General features: G+C 37.7%; 1 protein-coding gene across 6 annotated transcripts in view; it reads left to right on the plus strand.

Annotated features, from left to right (window-relative positions):
- The window catches only part of LOC145674975 (TOX high mobility group box family member 3-like), a 515,956-nt gene that overhangs the window by 466,603 nt on the left and 33,146 nt on the right, over positions 1-16,207 (plus strand). For all 6 annotated transcript variants that reach the window (XM_081745294.1, XM_081745297.1, XM_081745295.1 and 3 more), the window contains exon 7: positions 3,159-3,294. In XM_081745294.1, coding sequence (XP_081601420.1) covers positions 3,159-3,294 — 136 coding nt within the window. The remainder of the gene's footprint in view (positions 1-3,158; positions 3,295-16,207) is intronic.

Below are 16,207 nucleotides of genomic sequence, written 5' to 3' on the forward strand. Positions count from 1 at the left end.
CTTCATTCTACCATTTCACTCATCTCTCATCATCACTGTTTCCTTTAGCCTAACCGGCATAAGCGTGGGACGTAAAACTTAAAGATTTAATTTCATTATTTATCACATAGTTACTGTAAAATTAGCAGTATTTTAATTTCGCAGTGATTGGGCCTCTTAACAAGGATTTTTTAAAAGTATATATAGGATGTTTCAAAAGTGAAGGTCCAAAATAAAATAATCATGTATGAAATGACACAACGCAACCATGTGAACATAAATTAAATTATGTTACCTTCAATACAAATCCAAGTAGTGGTTTCGGATTCTACTTTAAGCAGTTAAGTGTCGGTATTCGTGCAAACGACCGTGCCAACACAGCAGCCAAGAACGCCGCATTGACTGGTGTTGCTCTGGAGTTTTCTCTCCCGTTCACGGATTTCTGTAACCATTTTATCCAACGGATGCGCTCTCACTGGCAAGCAGATCCAAACCAGGCAAAATAAAATTAGTTTCACTTAATAAAATCTGCTTTGACCAATGGGTAGACGTCCGTCGCCCACTAGTCGCATAAAAGAAGTAGTCCACATTCGCTTGCGTATCGGCATCGCACATTGTAATCTAACAAATTTTAATTGAGTGCGTGGCGCTAACCGTCCAAATTGTGATCATTGTCTAGTGCCACTGATTTGAATGCTCCGAATAATCAGATCACAGAGAACATTTAAAATTACCTCAAGATCTTAATCAGGTTTTGAGGAATAATGCAGTCTTTAGGACCATGTTCTCACCTTTATTCGTGCGATTGGAATGACTACGTATTCTGAGGTTTTTATTGATTTTTGCTTTTTGATTTTTAAAGTTTTGTTATGAATTTTTAACCATCTCGCAGTTTGTGTCAGCTAGTGGCCTTATCATGATTGGGACAAAGTCTCGCTTGTGACGTCCTCATTAAACTTAACCCATTAATCAATCATTTTAACAATTAAGTCCCTTCTAATATAGTATCGGTGTTGAAAAGGAATGCTAAACTCCAAGTAATTTATGAAACAACTAATTTTGGAATTTGTTTCAGTTATTCGTAACTACCAGTTGTTAATAAGTGATGTGTTTGGGTTGACGTTTAGCTTCCCTTTCAACACCGAGGCTGTGTGAGACATAGACCTACAGTTTAAGGTGGAGCTCGGACCACCCAATTTTTTTCAGGGCTTTCCCAACGGAGATTGAACCAAAAACGCGCGAGCTAGCCACTAGACTTAAGAGGGCTCCTAATGAGTAACAGTAAAGAACATTATTTACTCATTTATTTTTACTCGAGAGTACTACTGTTCAAATATGGCACACGTTCCAGCACAATGTGAACTTGTGGAGTATAATTATGTTGTGGATTTTTTTTAATCAACAATAAAACATTATATGAGATTCTTTCGATATATGCGTAGAATACAATTACCTGATTAAGTAGCCTAACAAATAAAATATACAATGGCCATTGAAAAACAATGAAATAGCTGCGCCGATAAGTTTGTCTACGACAATCTGGTATATCTGCGACATTAACAAGAGTTTTGACTTTCGTTTTTTTAAGTAGGGGTAAGAATCATGTTAGTGATAGCTTAGACTCACATCAGTTTCAAAGAAAGGAAAATACATATATCAAACTTTTGACAAAAATATGATATTACGGGGCGGGACTAGTGGGAGGTTCTCGATCAGAGGAAGAACACTGTGCAATATTGGCAGCAGTACAAGAACCGCCATACCCGTAAAGAAAGTTTTGAGATGTGCTGGTGGAAAAGTGTCCTAGTATGCTTTTGAATTAGATTAGATAAATTAATTTAGGCTATTAACTTAATTCAATATACTTATTACATTCTTCTAGTATTTTCTTTTCGTTTTCTCTCTAAAGCTGTCTAACCCGATAAGCAAGCCGACGTTTTCCCTTCTCTACTTGTGGTATCAATAGAAATAATGAGAACAGCGTTACTTTTATCTCTACATACTCGAATCTAATTGGCTGTTCCTAGTGCTGCCCATAGAATTCAAATTTCAGTAGAGGACATAGAAAGAAGAGCGTCGATATATTTCTTGTCTGTGCTTAAGTTATTGTCTATCAAGTATGAAGGAGGAACGGCCCATTTTGTGAGGCTACTATAACACTGCAAGCTACACAGTAAGAGTCAAATTGTTTGTTGATTGCTGTTTAACTTCCCTTTGCAGCACTGATGCTATATATATAAGACGAGACATGTTGCTTAATGTAGGATCCGAACCAGTAATGTATTCCTCCGTGAGATATCCACTCTGTATCAAAGAAGTACAGCAATCTATATAATTAATTGAACAGTATTATTATGTGCTTATAATTTCATATAAATTGAATACCGTATAGTATACTGCTTGTACTGCATTCCATTGAAAATAGGACTCTTATTTAGGAATTTTCGACAGGTGCGGTGAAGAAGGGTTTTGAAATTTGCTACTATCACTCAGACTGACGTTAGATATGTGTCTCACGTGCTGATTAAGCAGTGGTCAGGGTAGCTGTACTGATAAGGTATGCACCCATGTTTCTGAACAAGGTATAAATATTTTGTTGAGAACATATCCTTATCAGCAAAGCTACCATGACCACTTCCATTATCAGCAAGAGAAACACGTGTCTGTCGTCAGTCTGAACGATGGTAGCAAATTTCAAAATTCGTGTTCACCTCACCTGCCGAAAATCTGAACAAGGGCCCTATTTTCAATGGAATATACTTGATAGATGCAATTCTCTTTCCTGGGGCTGCAACGTCTGAATTTCAAATAAAAAGTCGTAGGTACTTGCTTTCGATATGAAATTGTGGGAAATATAGATCTTATGTTTCTTAATTGAGACTGTCATGTTTGCCACATAGTATTAAAGTAGAAAGTGAAGTAACAGATATGGTAGGCCTACTTGTACGGAACACGCAAGTAATAATGTTAGTACGAAGAAAGTAGAGTTTCTCAAAGTTGTCGTTTACGTGTAGGTAATAAAACACGATATATGTTGCATGTGTATAGAAAAGTAAGGAAAGACAAAGTACGTGAATATTAAGTGACCCGTAAAATTTAATTGATGTAACGTTGACAAAACACTGAATGGTAGAATATATTTTCTATAGATAATAATGTATATTTTATTGTTCTTTCAGGCCAGTGTCGGCTTACGCCCTGTTTTTCCGTGACACTCAGGCAGCGATCAAAGGTCAGAATCCAAATGCTAGTTTTGGCGAAGTATCTAAGATAGTGGCGTCCATGTGGGATGCTCTAGATGCTGAACATAAGAACGTAAGTACTTTTATTTATTTATTTATTCTTGCTAGGCTAGAGTGGGCGAGACGAATTAGTAGAATATAATAATTACAGTCTGGGCTGCAACTCCAAAATAATAATATTAATCCATACTACTATATAAAAGAGACTCACTGATCAACACCCTGGCCGTACGAACTTACCTTAGCTATAAACATAAAATTTGCACGGAATACTCTCTTTGTCACGAAAGCAAGGGTTGAGTGCTTGGCTTCGGTGCGTGGGAGTTGCTGGATCAATCGTAGCTCTCACCAAATGGACTTTTTGATGGATAAACACCGTGTGCGTGGATTTTCTTTGGGATCTTACATTTCTTCCTACTTTTTTTTTCCATTCCACATTTCATTCATTATCATCATTAGGTACCATTTCCCTTAGCTTCCGTTCATAATCGTGGGACGCGAAACTCGAGAGAGAGAGAGAGAGAGAGAGAGAGAAAGAAAGAAAGAAAGGAAGCAAGGAATGAGGAAAGGTTTTTTTGAAATGTATCCGAAGGCTGTAAAGAAATGTTCTGGCCAAGAATAGAGTAACTCACGAATCCCCGAAGTTAGAAACATGAAACTCGGCATCTAAACTCCGCACTAAATATAACGGAAAACGCGTTTCAGCATTTTTGAAAGTCCTGCTCCTAAAGGAGAAAAGGAGATAATTTCTATATCAAATTTCCTATCTTATAATCCTAAATTGCCCAATGTAAGGGTTCACTGAAGTTGAATGTGTGAAATTCGCTATATATGCTCTTCATCAGAAATGAGCAAATACCCGTTTCAGCGTTTTCAAAAAGTTCGCTCCTAGAAGCAAAAAGGAAAAATTTCTATAATATTCAAATTTCCGGTTTTATTTTCGTTAAATCTTATTCTTCCTGTGCGAAATACAAGCATTTCTGCTAGTAATTTATAATATTCTGGAAATATTCCCCATTCAGACAACCTCAAGAAAACACTTCACCAAGAATATATAATGATGTGAGAAAGACAATTGAAAGGAAATAGCCAATCAAGACCTCCCTTGCACTCTTTATAAGAACAGAGCATCCAGAATTTGATTGACTTGTATTTACGTCCTTCGTCAGCAGGGAGGCTATGTAAGACGAGACCTGCAGTTCGGGATTTTGAGCATAAAAGACATATGCGTTAACTACTAGACCAGCAAAATAGGTTTGGCTTAGTGTCATGGATAAATTGAAAAGTTACCTAAGTCATACTTGAATTAAAAGGAATCAATCGAAGAGTTACCCAGCTACAACTTGAATTTTTTTTTAAAAATACATACCTAGCAATTACTTGCATTTAAAAATTCAATTTAAGATTTACCTAATTACTTGAATTAAAAGGAATCAATTGAAGAGTTCCTATCTACTGCTTGAACTAAAAGGAATCAATTGTAGTGTTTCCTAGCTACTACTTGCATAAAATGAATCAATTGAAGAGCTACCCAGTTACTACTTGAATTAAAAGGAATCAATTAAATATTACCTAACTACTTTTTGAATTAAAAGGAATCAATTGAAGAGTTCCTATCTACTACTTGAACTAAAAGGATCAATTGTAGTGTTTCCTAGTTACTACTTGCATAAAATGAATCAGTTGAAGAGCTACCCAGTTACTACTTGAATTAAAAGGAATCAATTAAATATTACCTAACTACTCTTTGAATTAAAAGAAATCAATTGAAGAGTTTCCTAGCTACTACGTGATTTAAAAGAAATCAATTGAATAATTGCTCAGGTACTTGACCTACTTGAATTAAAAGGAATGAATCAAACAGAAACCCAGCTACTACTTCAAAAGAATCAATTAAACAACTACAGCTACTCGAATGAAAAAAAATGACAAGCTATCTCATCAATTAGTTTTCCAACGGTAATCAAAGCCGGGATCTTATGCTCGAAAGACACTACGCTAGCCATTATACCAGAGAGGTGGGCTTATTTAGAAATGCGACAAAATGAAGAATGTGATGTAGGTTTTGCTGTATAAACCTGTTCATAATGTACTAATGTAAAATAATTGTTTCCTGACTGAAATCAAGGGAAATCACGCGACCACACACATTGCTGTGGGTATCAGGTCCAGAATAAACTTATAACACATTTTCTCTTCACAAGCGCTGCGTGTTTAAATTTTCGTTTTTTTTTTTCCTTCTACAAAGATTTGGGGAAAAAAGCTATTTTTATGGCGTGTTTATGCTGAAGAAAAGTGGCGTAAATCAGTAGCGATCAATCTCACAAACTGTCAAACAAAACCAGCAATAAAAATGTAAAGAAAACAGATGCCCGACCCATTAGGCTTCAAAAATAGTCACAGGAAATGTTACAAGGTAATTAAAATCCCAAGGAGTGACCTACACTTTGGACAAAACATGTCCTCTGAGTAAACAGATATTTCGATTTATATGAGTTCGAAAAGCATCAAGAGAAACAGAGCAATTTTGTTTATATTAAATGCGATTGAGTTTAGTTTGTCTCATCTGCTCCAAAGCAAACCAAAATTATGTATTTTTAAACCTCTGCCTGGCTACATTCAGAACAAAATTTACGTCTACACAAGCTGTTATTTTGTATACTAATTTTATACTTTTTCTATAAAAATTAGGTAATGTGTGCTGTAATCTACATATCCTGTATAGGATTACTTAGTATAAGGTAGATTTGATTACTTGGCACATGACGGGTCTGACTTTTCCAGCCGTATATAGTAGTAGCTAGAAATAATTTCTTAATTATATCTTAAACTTTTTCAAGATAAGCGGATTTACTATTTATTTGTTACAGTAAGAAATAAAAACATTGACCTCAGTTCACCTTGGAAATAATAATAATAATAACTTGAAATTTGAAAGGAATATAAAGTTAGACCGCTTTTATCCACGTGGTTACAGTAGCGGTTGCTCGACCGACGCTGATCCGCTATCTGTGGACGTTGCTGGGAATGGTGAGGAAACAATATGTCAAAGACAGTGTTACCGACCTATTCAGTGGAGTTTTGTAACATTCTGTACTGAGGTTGCTCATGTTTAAATTCGTTAGACAACTTCAAACAGCAAGTAACTGAAACTGTGGCTGTGAGAGTTGGCGAACCGAACCATTGTGGATAAAAGATCTCATATGAAACAATGTAAATACAAATTGCCCAATCACCACAGATCATGACTAACGGCGATCGAATTTTCAGACCGCGGCACTTGGAGATACGCACCGCCATGGGTAAAAGAACTGATTTAACTCAGTGTAGTTAGAAAACACAGCGGTTACGCGATCTCGTGGATAAATCAGTTGTAAGGTCAGGCCCGTATCCACGGGGGCTAGGGGGCCGGGCCCCCTAAGATTTTCACGGTAGACTTGCAAATGAATTACAATATGGTAATGAACTATAATATGGTTGCATCGGCCCCCAACTTCTACCGAGCTCCCCCTACATTTTTAGGCTGGCTGCGGGCCTGTGTAAGTTCAGGACATCATATCAGTCAGCAAATTTGACTGAAGAAAAACCTTCAAACAAGATGGAAGGCTGCGGGATGCGAATCTAGACTCTCAAGGTCACCAAACAGAAACAATTACTGTAAATTCACTTAAGTTTTTTGGCAGAACTCAGCACAGGATTTGTTTTCTCTTGTGTTTTGCGTCCTTATACCGCGCCAAGGTTACCTTCTAAGGTGGGCTGCCAACCCACTACCCAGACTTGGATCCAAGATCTGCACGAGTCGGAATTTTTAGCACGAGCCCGGACCGGACCGTGAATTTATAATGTAAGGCCCGGCCCGAGCTCGCGTGATAACGAAATGAGCCCGAAATAAGCCCAAATTACAGGAACTTAATAATTAACGCAAATTTGTATTTTTATTGATAGCAATTAGAAGTTTAATTTTGCAGTTGTGCTTTAAAAGTTCTCCAGAAAGAACGGTGCAATATATATCGTTGTTCAGTATATTTATAAAGTGAAGTCGGAGAAATATGGTTGTATATTTAAAAATTTACGGTCCGAGCCCGGCCCGGGCCCGGAGTTATATATGCTTTGTAGGTCCGAGCCTCTGCAGACCTCCAGATCCAATACAGTTGGTGGCTGCGTAGACCATTATAGAATTTCAGCTATCACGGAATATGACTTTCGCCACCACACTATTTCACCTCCAAGAGAGCACTCAAAAGATCTAAAAGCTACTGCTATTTGGAATCAGCAGTAGCTCTGTTATTAATTGTTCACATCTCTGGTGCGAGAGACTGTAAATTCAATGTGAGACCATATATCTTTGTGACGGACTACGTTGTGTCTGTGGGTTTTATTTATTCTCTCTTTCAGCGGAGAGAGCGGGGGATTCGGTGGCTCAGTAATAGAGCGCTTATCTCTGGTGCGCGGGGTCCCTGGTTCGATCCCCGCTCAGGTGTGATGGACAACATTGTGTCCGTGGGTTTTCTCGGGGCACTCCCGTTTCCTCCCACTTTCTCATTCCACAAATTCTTCCATCATCCACTCGCCTTAATCATAGTCTCTCTCAGTCTAAAGGGGATTAGCATGGGACGTTAAACTGAAATATTTATTTTTTTCTCAGAGGAGAGGGCATACTAATATGTACGTGTTAAACTTAATATTTCATTTTCCAAACGTCATTGTCACCATAGATGTTCTGCCATTGTTGGTAGTTACTTGCCACAACTGAGAAATTCCCAAGCACTATGGTCTTCAGGTAATCTCTTCGTCTTCACGTAGGATTTTTTTTTCTATTTCCATACCGTCCATCAACTGTAGCTTCTTTCACCCTCCCTCTTTTTCCTGTCACCATATTCTTTTAACTCTTAATAACACAATTCGTTTTCAGCCAGTGCTCAGAACAGTTTCTCTTTCTAATAAAATCGTTCTCTCCCCTCTTACTATTAACACTTCCTCATTCTTTGTCCGTTCGATCAAGTTAATTATCTTCATTTTTCTCCATACCCATATTTCGAACGCATTCAATCTTTTTTGTTTCATTGTTTTTGTGTAATGTCCATATTTCTGCCATATACAGTACAATACTCCACACGAAATATTTTATGAGTCTTTTTCTTAACTCCTTGACCAAGGTCATACAAAATAGATTTTTATAGATCACGTTCACATTTAGAATCCTCACTAACAAGGTTGCTAAGAGGATAGTTTTCTATTTTGTGAAACTTTTCTTTAAAAAAAAAGTTTTGTAAAAAATACAAAATATTTGAAGGAAGAAAAATCCAAACATATGTATACACACTTTCAATAGGTAAATGCAAAGCTGAGTTTTGATTGCTTTTTTCCCCCGTAATGTTTGTATTCTGTGCGACTCTTTCCCAGCGCTAGAATAAACAAGCCTGCTGAATTTACAAATGCGTTCGCATCTTATTGATTTTTTTCACTCTCCTCCCGTATCCCCTTTGCATTCAATTTCAGAAGAATAATGTTTGGAGGTGATGCAATCACTTCGTGAATATTTCAGAATGGTTTCAAGTCGCACACTCGAAAAAAAAAATCAACTTTTCACTCGTTCTCTATTCCGAATGCGGAGTACAAATCTAGGAAATGGAAGATAGGTGGAGTTAGAGTGCAATTGAGCTGTGCTGCCATCTGTAGGAACAACGTACAACTAGTTTAGTAACAAGTCCACTCCGGGCGAGAGCACATGTTTTTCAGACGTGGTGTTTCAGACTGCTGATGTCACTTTTTTTCTCTCGAATTTTTGCTGCATGTTAATGAGGTAATTCCGGGTGAGTTTTAAGTTTGTTTCTTTCAAAAAGACAAAAGATTTACTGGTTGATAATTATTCTTTTGTTCCAGCAAATTTGAAACGTAACTGTTTTATTACTTCATAATTGAAAATTGTCTTGTTGTATTTCTTCATTGCGAATTTAAGTACCAACAGCATTCAGTTTAGAGTTTAGTCACACCGGCATCCGCGGCGCTACGAGCGAAGGATTGTCGGGAGCACCTGCCTTCTTTTTATTATTATTATTATTATTATTATTATTATTATTATTATTATTATTATTATTATTATTATTACTCAGATGTAAATGCAGTGGTCCTTTCCCTTCAAGGTACTCTTGTTCAGTTGTTCGAGCTGCTTAAGTAGACATTTGTATGACGTCTATTCGACATCCGACACTACGTGAGCAATATTGATTTATGAGTTTGAATGGTTTTCCACGCGATGTTTTATCAGAAAGGAATGCTTGATATTGACAAGTGTGAACTCGTGTCCTATTTCCGCTCTCTCCTCTATTCCATTAACTTGAGCTTGCTCAACCGATGTGTTATGAAATTTTAGAATACAAAAATAAATTAATGTTTTCCAGAAGTCTAGACTTTATATATGACATATTTCAGTTTTATATGGCATATGGTGGCGAACTGGCAGATCGCTCTCATCTAGTGCGACAAGTCCCTGGTTCGATCTCAGAACATGGGAGTTTGTGTCGGACAGCATCGTGCCCATGGGTTTTTCGTTCCCTCCCGCATTCTCATTCCACTATTTATTTCATAATCATTCACTTTCATAACTGGAACCAGTGGCGGCTCCTGAGGGAAGTCATGGTTAATAATAATAATAATAATAATAATTATTATTATTATTATTATTATTATTATTATTATTATTATTATTATTATTATTATTATAGCTACAGGCTAAGAGAAGAAAGCTGTTTTATTGCACTGATTCTTCTGAAGTTGTATAAAGCTTTCTTCCCTAAGTTGAGTGGTTCCCAACCGATGTGTCGCGCATTCCCATAGTGTGTGTCGCCAAATTTTAAAATTTACAGCTGTTTTCAGATGAGAAGCAAAATGAGCAGTAGCCAGTCCCAGTAGTACGCAATATTTAGCGCAGCGTTGCCGGATTGCGGACTCTCCCTTCCCACTCTTTCTCCGCTTAAGCAAATGAATTGTAGACAGCGTTATTCATAATGTAAGAAAAGTTATTCCAATACAATTTAGAATATTCACTGTCAATGCTGGAAATATAAATATGAACTAAACTAATTATTTTTTAATGTATTCCATTAGAACTACTCGTCCATTTTATCCTTGCTCTTACCATCATGTAGGCTATAACAGTTTGTATTTTGTCGCTGTCTTAGTCTGAGCCTTAAATTGATTGCAACAGCTTACATATTTTATTAATCACTATTTCATAAAATCCTTTGTAATTATGGGAGGCATAGTTACTGAGTGGCAGAGTGCTTACATGTGGTGGGTAGGGCCCCAGGTTCGATCCCGGCCAAGTAAGTTTTGATGGACAACATGATTTTCATTAATTTTCTCGGATATTCCCTTTCCTGCCACATTTTCACTCTCCCAGTTCTTCTATCAGTCAAATGATAAATCCTGTAGATCATTTGAAAACGCTTAATTTTCTGGAGTTCCACAAGGATCTAATTTAGGGGCTTTATTTTTTATAATACTTATTAACGATCTTTTTGATTGTATCAAAACCTTAAGCCTTAACCAGGTAAGGTAAGAGGTTTCAATAATATTAAATGGTTGGACGACAGGAGCAGATCTAGAAAGCGGTTACAACTAAAATTATATATATATACATACATATATATATATATATATATATATATATATATATATATATATATATATATATATATATATATATATACAGAGTGAATCAAAAGTCTGGACACGGTGGAATAAATCGAGAACTTAACTTCGAATCGAAAAACCAAAAAACACGTGTTTAGTAATATTAAAAAAACTATCTGATGAAACCAAACTCGACCCTCTAGACCCACCCCCTGGAGGCTGGGGTGGGGTCAACTTTGAAATTTCAAATAGAAACCCCAATTTTTGATTGCAGATTTGGATTCTACGGCCCAAACTATGTAAGGTTTCATCAACACTTTTCCGTCGATGCATTATATGGCGCCATAATCAGCGAAAGTAAATTAACTGTTTGGGGTGAAAAAGAAAGACATTTTGCTGTTAGACCGAGAATCGTTACCAACAGATCCGTCACCGTTAACGACCTGCCACTTATAAACGAATCGCTCAGGTGAACGTCGCTTTAACATGTGAATGAACGAACGAGCAATGCCATCCCAATGTTGCAATCCCATGTCACGTGCCACTAAACGTGTTATAATTCACACATCCATACGTTGCATGTGAGAAGAGAAAACAATAATGAAACGAATAACACGCAGACACACACACACTCACACACAGGTATCACTTCTTGTACAAATGCTCCACTATAATGCCCAAATTACAGGTTACGCCTATAACCTTCGTCATGTCTATCCCGAACGAAAGTTCGATAAACGTACTTAAGAGGACTCCATGCCACGAAAATGAAATGAAATTTTTGAGTTTTAGGTTCCACGATTTTGCCAGTTAGGCTAAAGGAGACGGTGATTATGAGAGATTTGAATGAAATGGCGGAATTAAGAAAGTGGGAGGAAACGGGAGATCCCCGAGAAAACCCACGCACACGGTGTTTGTCCACCACAAAGTTCATTTGGCGGGAGCAGGTTTTGAACCCAGGACCCCAAGAACCAGAGGTGAACGCTCTACCACTGATCCACCGTGGCCCCATCCATGCCACGAAATTAAGGTGGTACCATACATATGTATTGAAATGTGCACTCTGTTCACACAATGCTCTTTAGTGGTAACTCCTTTAGTTATGAAATTATATTGGAACGACAAAATGTAATCTTATCTAGGGTCCGATGTGATCAATTTATTGATGACACATTAATAATGTCGTATTTATGATTTTGTTTCGGTTGGGGCTTTGCTAACTTTCGGGGGGCTTTGCCTGGAAATGTGAAAATTCTGCATGATATTTCATTTATTTTACTATATTAATTAAGATTTCGGGGGTGCTTAAGCCCGGAAGCCACCCCCCTAAATACGCCACTGCACATTATAGACATTTAAAAATTAAAGGATGAAAGGATTAAAAATAAAAATAAAACATACTACTACAGACTACTACCCTTTACAGACTACTACTACTATCACTACTACTACTACTACTACTACAACTACTACTACAGCAACTACTACTACTAATGCTACAATTACTACTACTACAACTAATGCTACAATTCCTATTACTACTACTGCTACTACTACTAGTACTACTACAACTACTAGCAGATAATATAATAATAATAATAATAATAATAATAATAATAATAATAATAATAATAAGAAGAAGAAGAAGAAGAAGAAGAAGTAAAGAAAGAATTCAATAATAATTTCACCCATCTAAAACTATGCGAGACTGCGAGCAGTCTCGTGAGTCGCAGTCCGACTGTTTGCACAAGTCAGGCGAAATGATGGCGAAAATCATGATGCCGTCGCTTCGGGGGACGACGTCGTGCCACTGCTGGGCCAAGACAACCGTCTGTCTCATAGCTGCCGTTCCTGAACAGCGGCAGGGCCGTCACGGTGTTCGCTGCCAAGCCGACAAATAGGCAGCCGCCTTTGAACCAGCTCACCCTTTTCGCTGCTGTCACCCAGTAATCGACGACGGTCGGGCAAACTTCGTCGGCAATTGTTCATGGGGAACGTATCGGTTCCAAAACCTAATAGAGGTTCGGATCTCACTTTCAACTGTAGGTCTCGTCTCTCTCGTCCCACTGCGGAAAAGAAACGATAAACACCCTAACAAACCCAATAGTCACACATTTTCTTTTGTTTTTTGATCACATGTATACTTCTTTCATCACGTCCACAGCATTGAAGCTAATTAAAGTTCATATAGGAAGTTCTCCTGATTTCGCCATTACAGCGCCACGTCACACAGCGACAACGATGTTTCGACTAAATCTTATACAGGTTTGTGCGCAGAATCCGACTCTGCAATAAGAAATAAAAGCTTCCATTTCAAATCTTTCAGCTAACCCCACCTAGCGGTAGGGTGCGGTATCGTGTTTGGTACCATTGAATAACTTTGTTGATCCGACTAGTATTTCTCAAAATACTGCACCTTGTACAGACGGTCGGAGCTAATATCAAGCTCATAAACGAAGAGGGGAGCATCTAATTTCGCCGATTACAGCATATCACACATCCACAAAAAAGTTTTGATTATACCTTACATTATTTGGGATGCAGTCTCCGAATCTTCAATAAAACATTGGAGTTCCCATTTGAAAAATCAATGCCTCCTCACTCCTTTCCAGAAGGTGGGGGCGGAGTGTTGCGTTTGATATCATCGGATAGCTTCTTGAAACATATTAAATACGTTTTTTTGCACTTTTATGATCAGAAGTGTATTTCTCCAGTTACTCTACCGTGGCCAAACTTTTGGTTCACCCGTTATTTCAAACATAAATTAGCTTGACAGTTGTAGGTTATTTTTGATAATTTCACACCATTCGAACATTTGCACGTTATAGGGCCAATTCTACACTATCCTGATATCTTTTAATTGTCAGATAAGATAACACTGGTCGCAGTGGTCATGTGTTATTTTGTGTAAGATGAGATCTACTACCGCGACAAGGTTGGATCATTCCGATAATTTATCTTTATCAGAGAATGGTACAATCGACCCTAATGAATGTCATATTTTAGCGATTAGAAAACAGTTATATCAATACATTTTCATCTTAGACACAAAAGTCAAAAAACACCATAGTGCAATAAGCAGATACTTCAATAGCTATACTTTTCTTCAATTTTCCTTTTACTTTTAATAGTTTTATTTTTTGTCCTCTACTCGGCGCTTTTGAATTTTCTGGTTTGCAACACTGATACTGCCCGAAGCCCAAATGAAGGTGGTGTGCCTTTTTCTGTGTCTTCTGTCTGTGTGTAGTGTGCTTCTATCCAGTGACGAGAAGGAACAGAGAAGTGAACCAGTGACACTGAACGAGAACAGAGGTCGGAAATACTACCAAGCTCATGAACGAAATGGGAGTATTTAGGGGCCATTTATTTTCCCCGATTACTGCGCCATGTTATGCATCGACGGAAAAGTGTTGATGAAACTTTACATAGTTTGGGCCGTAGAATCCAAATATGCAATCAAAAATTGGGGTTTCCATTAGAAATTTCAAAATTGACCCCACTCCAACCCCCAGGGAGTGGGTCTAGAGGGTCAAGTTTGGTTTCATCAGATAGTTTTTTTAATATTACTAAATACGTGTTTTTTGATTTTTCGATCCGAAGTTAAGTTCTCGATTTATTCCACCGTGTCCAGACTTTTGAATCACTCTGTATATATATATAATATAGGAGAATTATAACAGCGCACGACTGTGTTAACTTGCAGGACGATCTAGACAGAGTAAACTATTGGTACAAACGCAATTTGTTAAATATAAATACAGAAAAATGCAAAACCGTGTCCTTCACTAAGTAGAAGGTCTTTAAATTTCATTATCTTCGTAATCTGTCGTCCTTCATTAGCTTCCTTTAGTGCGTCTTCATTCCTTTTCCTTTCGGTCCATGATATTCGCAGCATTCTGCACCAACACCACATTTCAAATGCTTCCAGCTTGGATATTTCAACTTTTCTCAGTGTCCACGCCTTTGGTCCGTAAAGCGCCACGCTCCATACCAGGGTCTTAATAAATCGTTTACAGACGTCCAGCGACACATTTCTTGATGTTAGTAGTCCTCTTTTGCTATTGAATGCTTGTTTAGCCTATGCGTCTTTTTCACTTCTTCCGTCCGAGGATCTTAGACTTCCTAAATCCTAATAGGGGAACGTCTTAACGTCTTCGACTTTCTCTCCATCTAGCCATATGTTTGCCCCTTCGTGTCCTGCTCTTGTGCACTTTATCACTTTCGTTTTCTTCTTATTTATCTTCATTTTCAGGGGTGCCCACAAGGGGGGGCTATGACGCAAAGTGCGTCATTGAAATATTTGGGGGGGTTAAAATCTATATAAATATGTTTGATGAGGGGGGTAAAATTACTCGAAAAGAAGATTTTTTTCATGGAAGAACACCTACGGATAGACAATTGGGGGGTGCGTCATAGACATAAGGGGGGGTGGGCACCACTGTCATTTTTATCATGTTTTTTCCAGTTGGTCGTTCAAGTTTGAAAGGGCTTCTTGCGTGTCCTCATTGTTCTCCGCTATCAATGCTATGTCACCTGCAAACCTTATTGTGCTGAAAACTTGACCATTTACTTTAACGCCTTTCTCGTTTTTATTCAAAAATTCTTTCATAGCCTCTTCTATATAGACGTTGAATAAGAGAGGTGGAGGTCCACATTCTTGCCTTACTCCTATACTTATTCTTGCTTCCTTCTGATCTCTTTCTATAACAGCTATCTGGTTCCTATAAAGTTGGTATATTATTCTTCTGTCTCTGTAATCCACTTTCAGATTCTTCAACGCTGTGAACATGATGTTCCAATCTACGTTGTCGAAAGCTTTCTCTATATCCACAAATGCCATCACAATTGGTTTGTTTATTCTGAAGTGCTGTTCCTTGATCAACCGTAGACTCAGTATTCCTTCTCTGTTACTCTTTTCCTCCTGATTCCAAACTGCTCCTCCGATAACCGTTCTTCGATCTTTCCCTCTATTCGTTGTGCGATAATTTTGCACAGCATTTTTTATGCATGGGAAAGCAAACTTAATGTTCTGTGTTCTTCGCATTTCCATGCGCCTTTTCTCGTCGGGATAGATACCAATATGCTTCTCTCCTCAAAGTCTCTTTGTATTTTTCCCGGGTTGTACATTCCATTAAGATTAAATAGTTTCTTTGTTGGTGTTCCGAGATTCTTAATCACTATTAACAAACTAAAAATTGCTGGACGTGTACAACTTGTGCAGAGCTAAAACTTTGTTCTCTTAACATTTTTGCCTAAAACCACTTGAAAGGGATGAAATCAGGGCCTACATTAGCAACATTTTTGGACATTGAAGACATGTTTGGGAATAGGAAGCAACTGACGTAGAGGTC

This window comes from Thermobia domestica, chromosome 18 (genome assembly GCF_964235325.1).
Source record: "Thermobia domestica chromosome 18, izTheDome1.hap1.1, whole genome shotgun sequence".
Lineage (NCBI taxonomy): Eukaryota > Metazoa > Arthropoda > Insecta > Zygentoma > Lepismatidae > Thermobia > Thermobia domestica.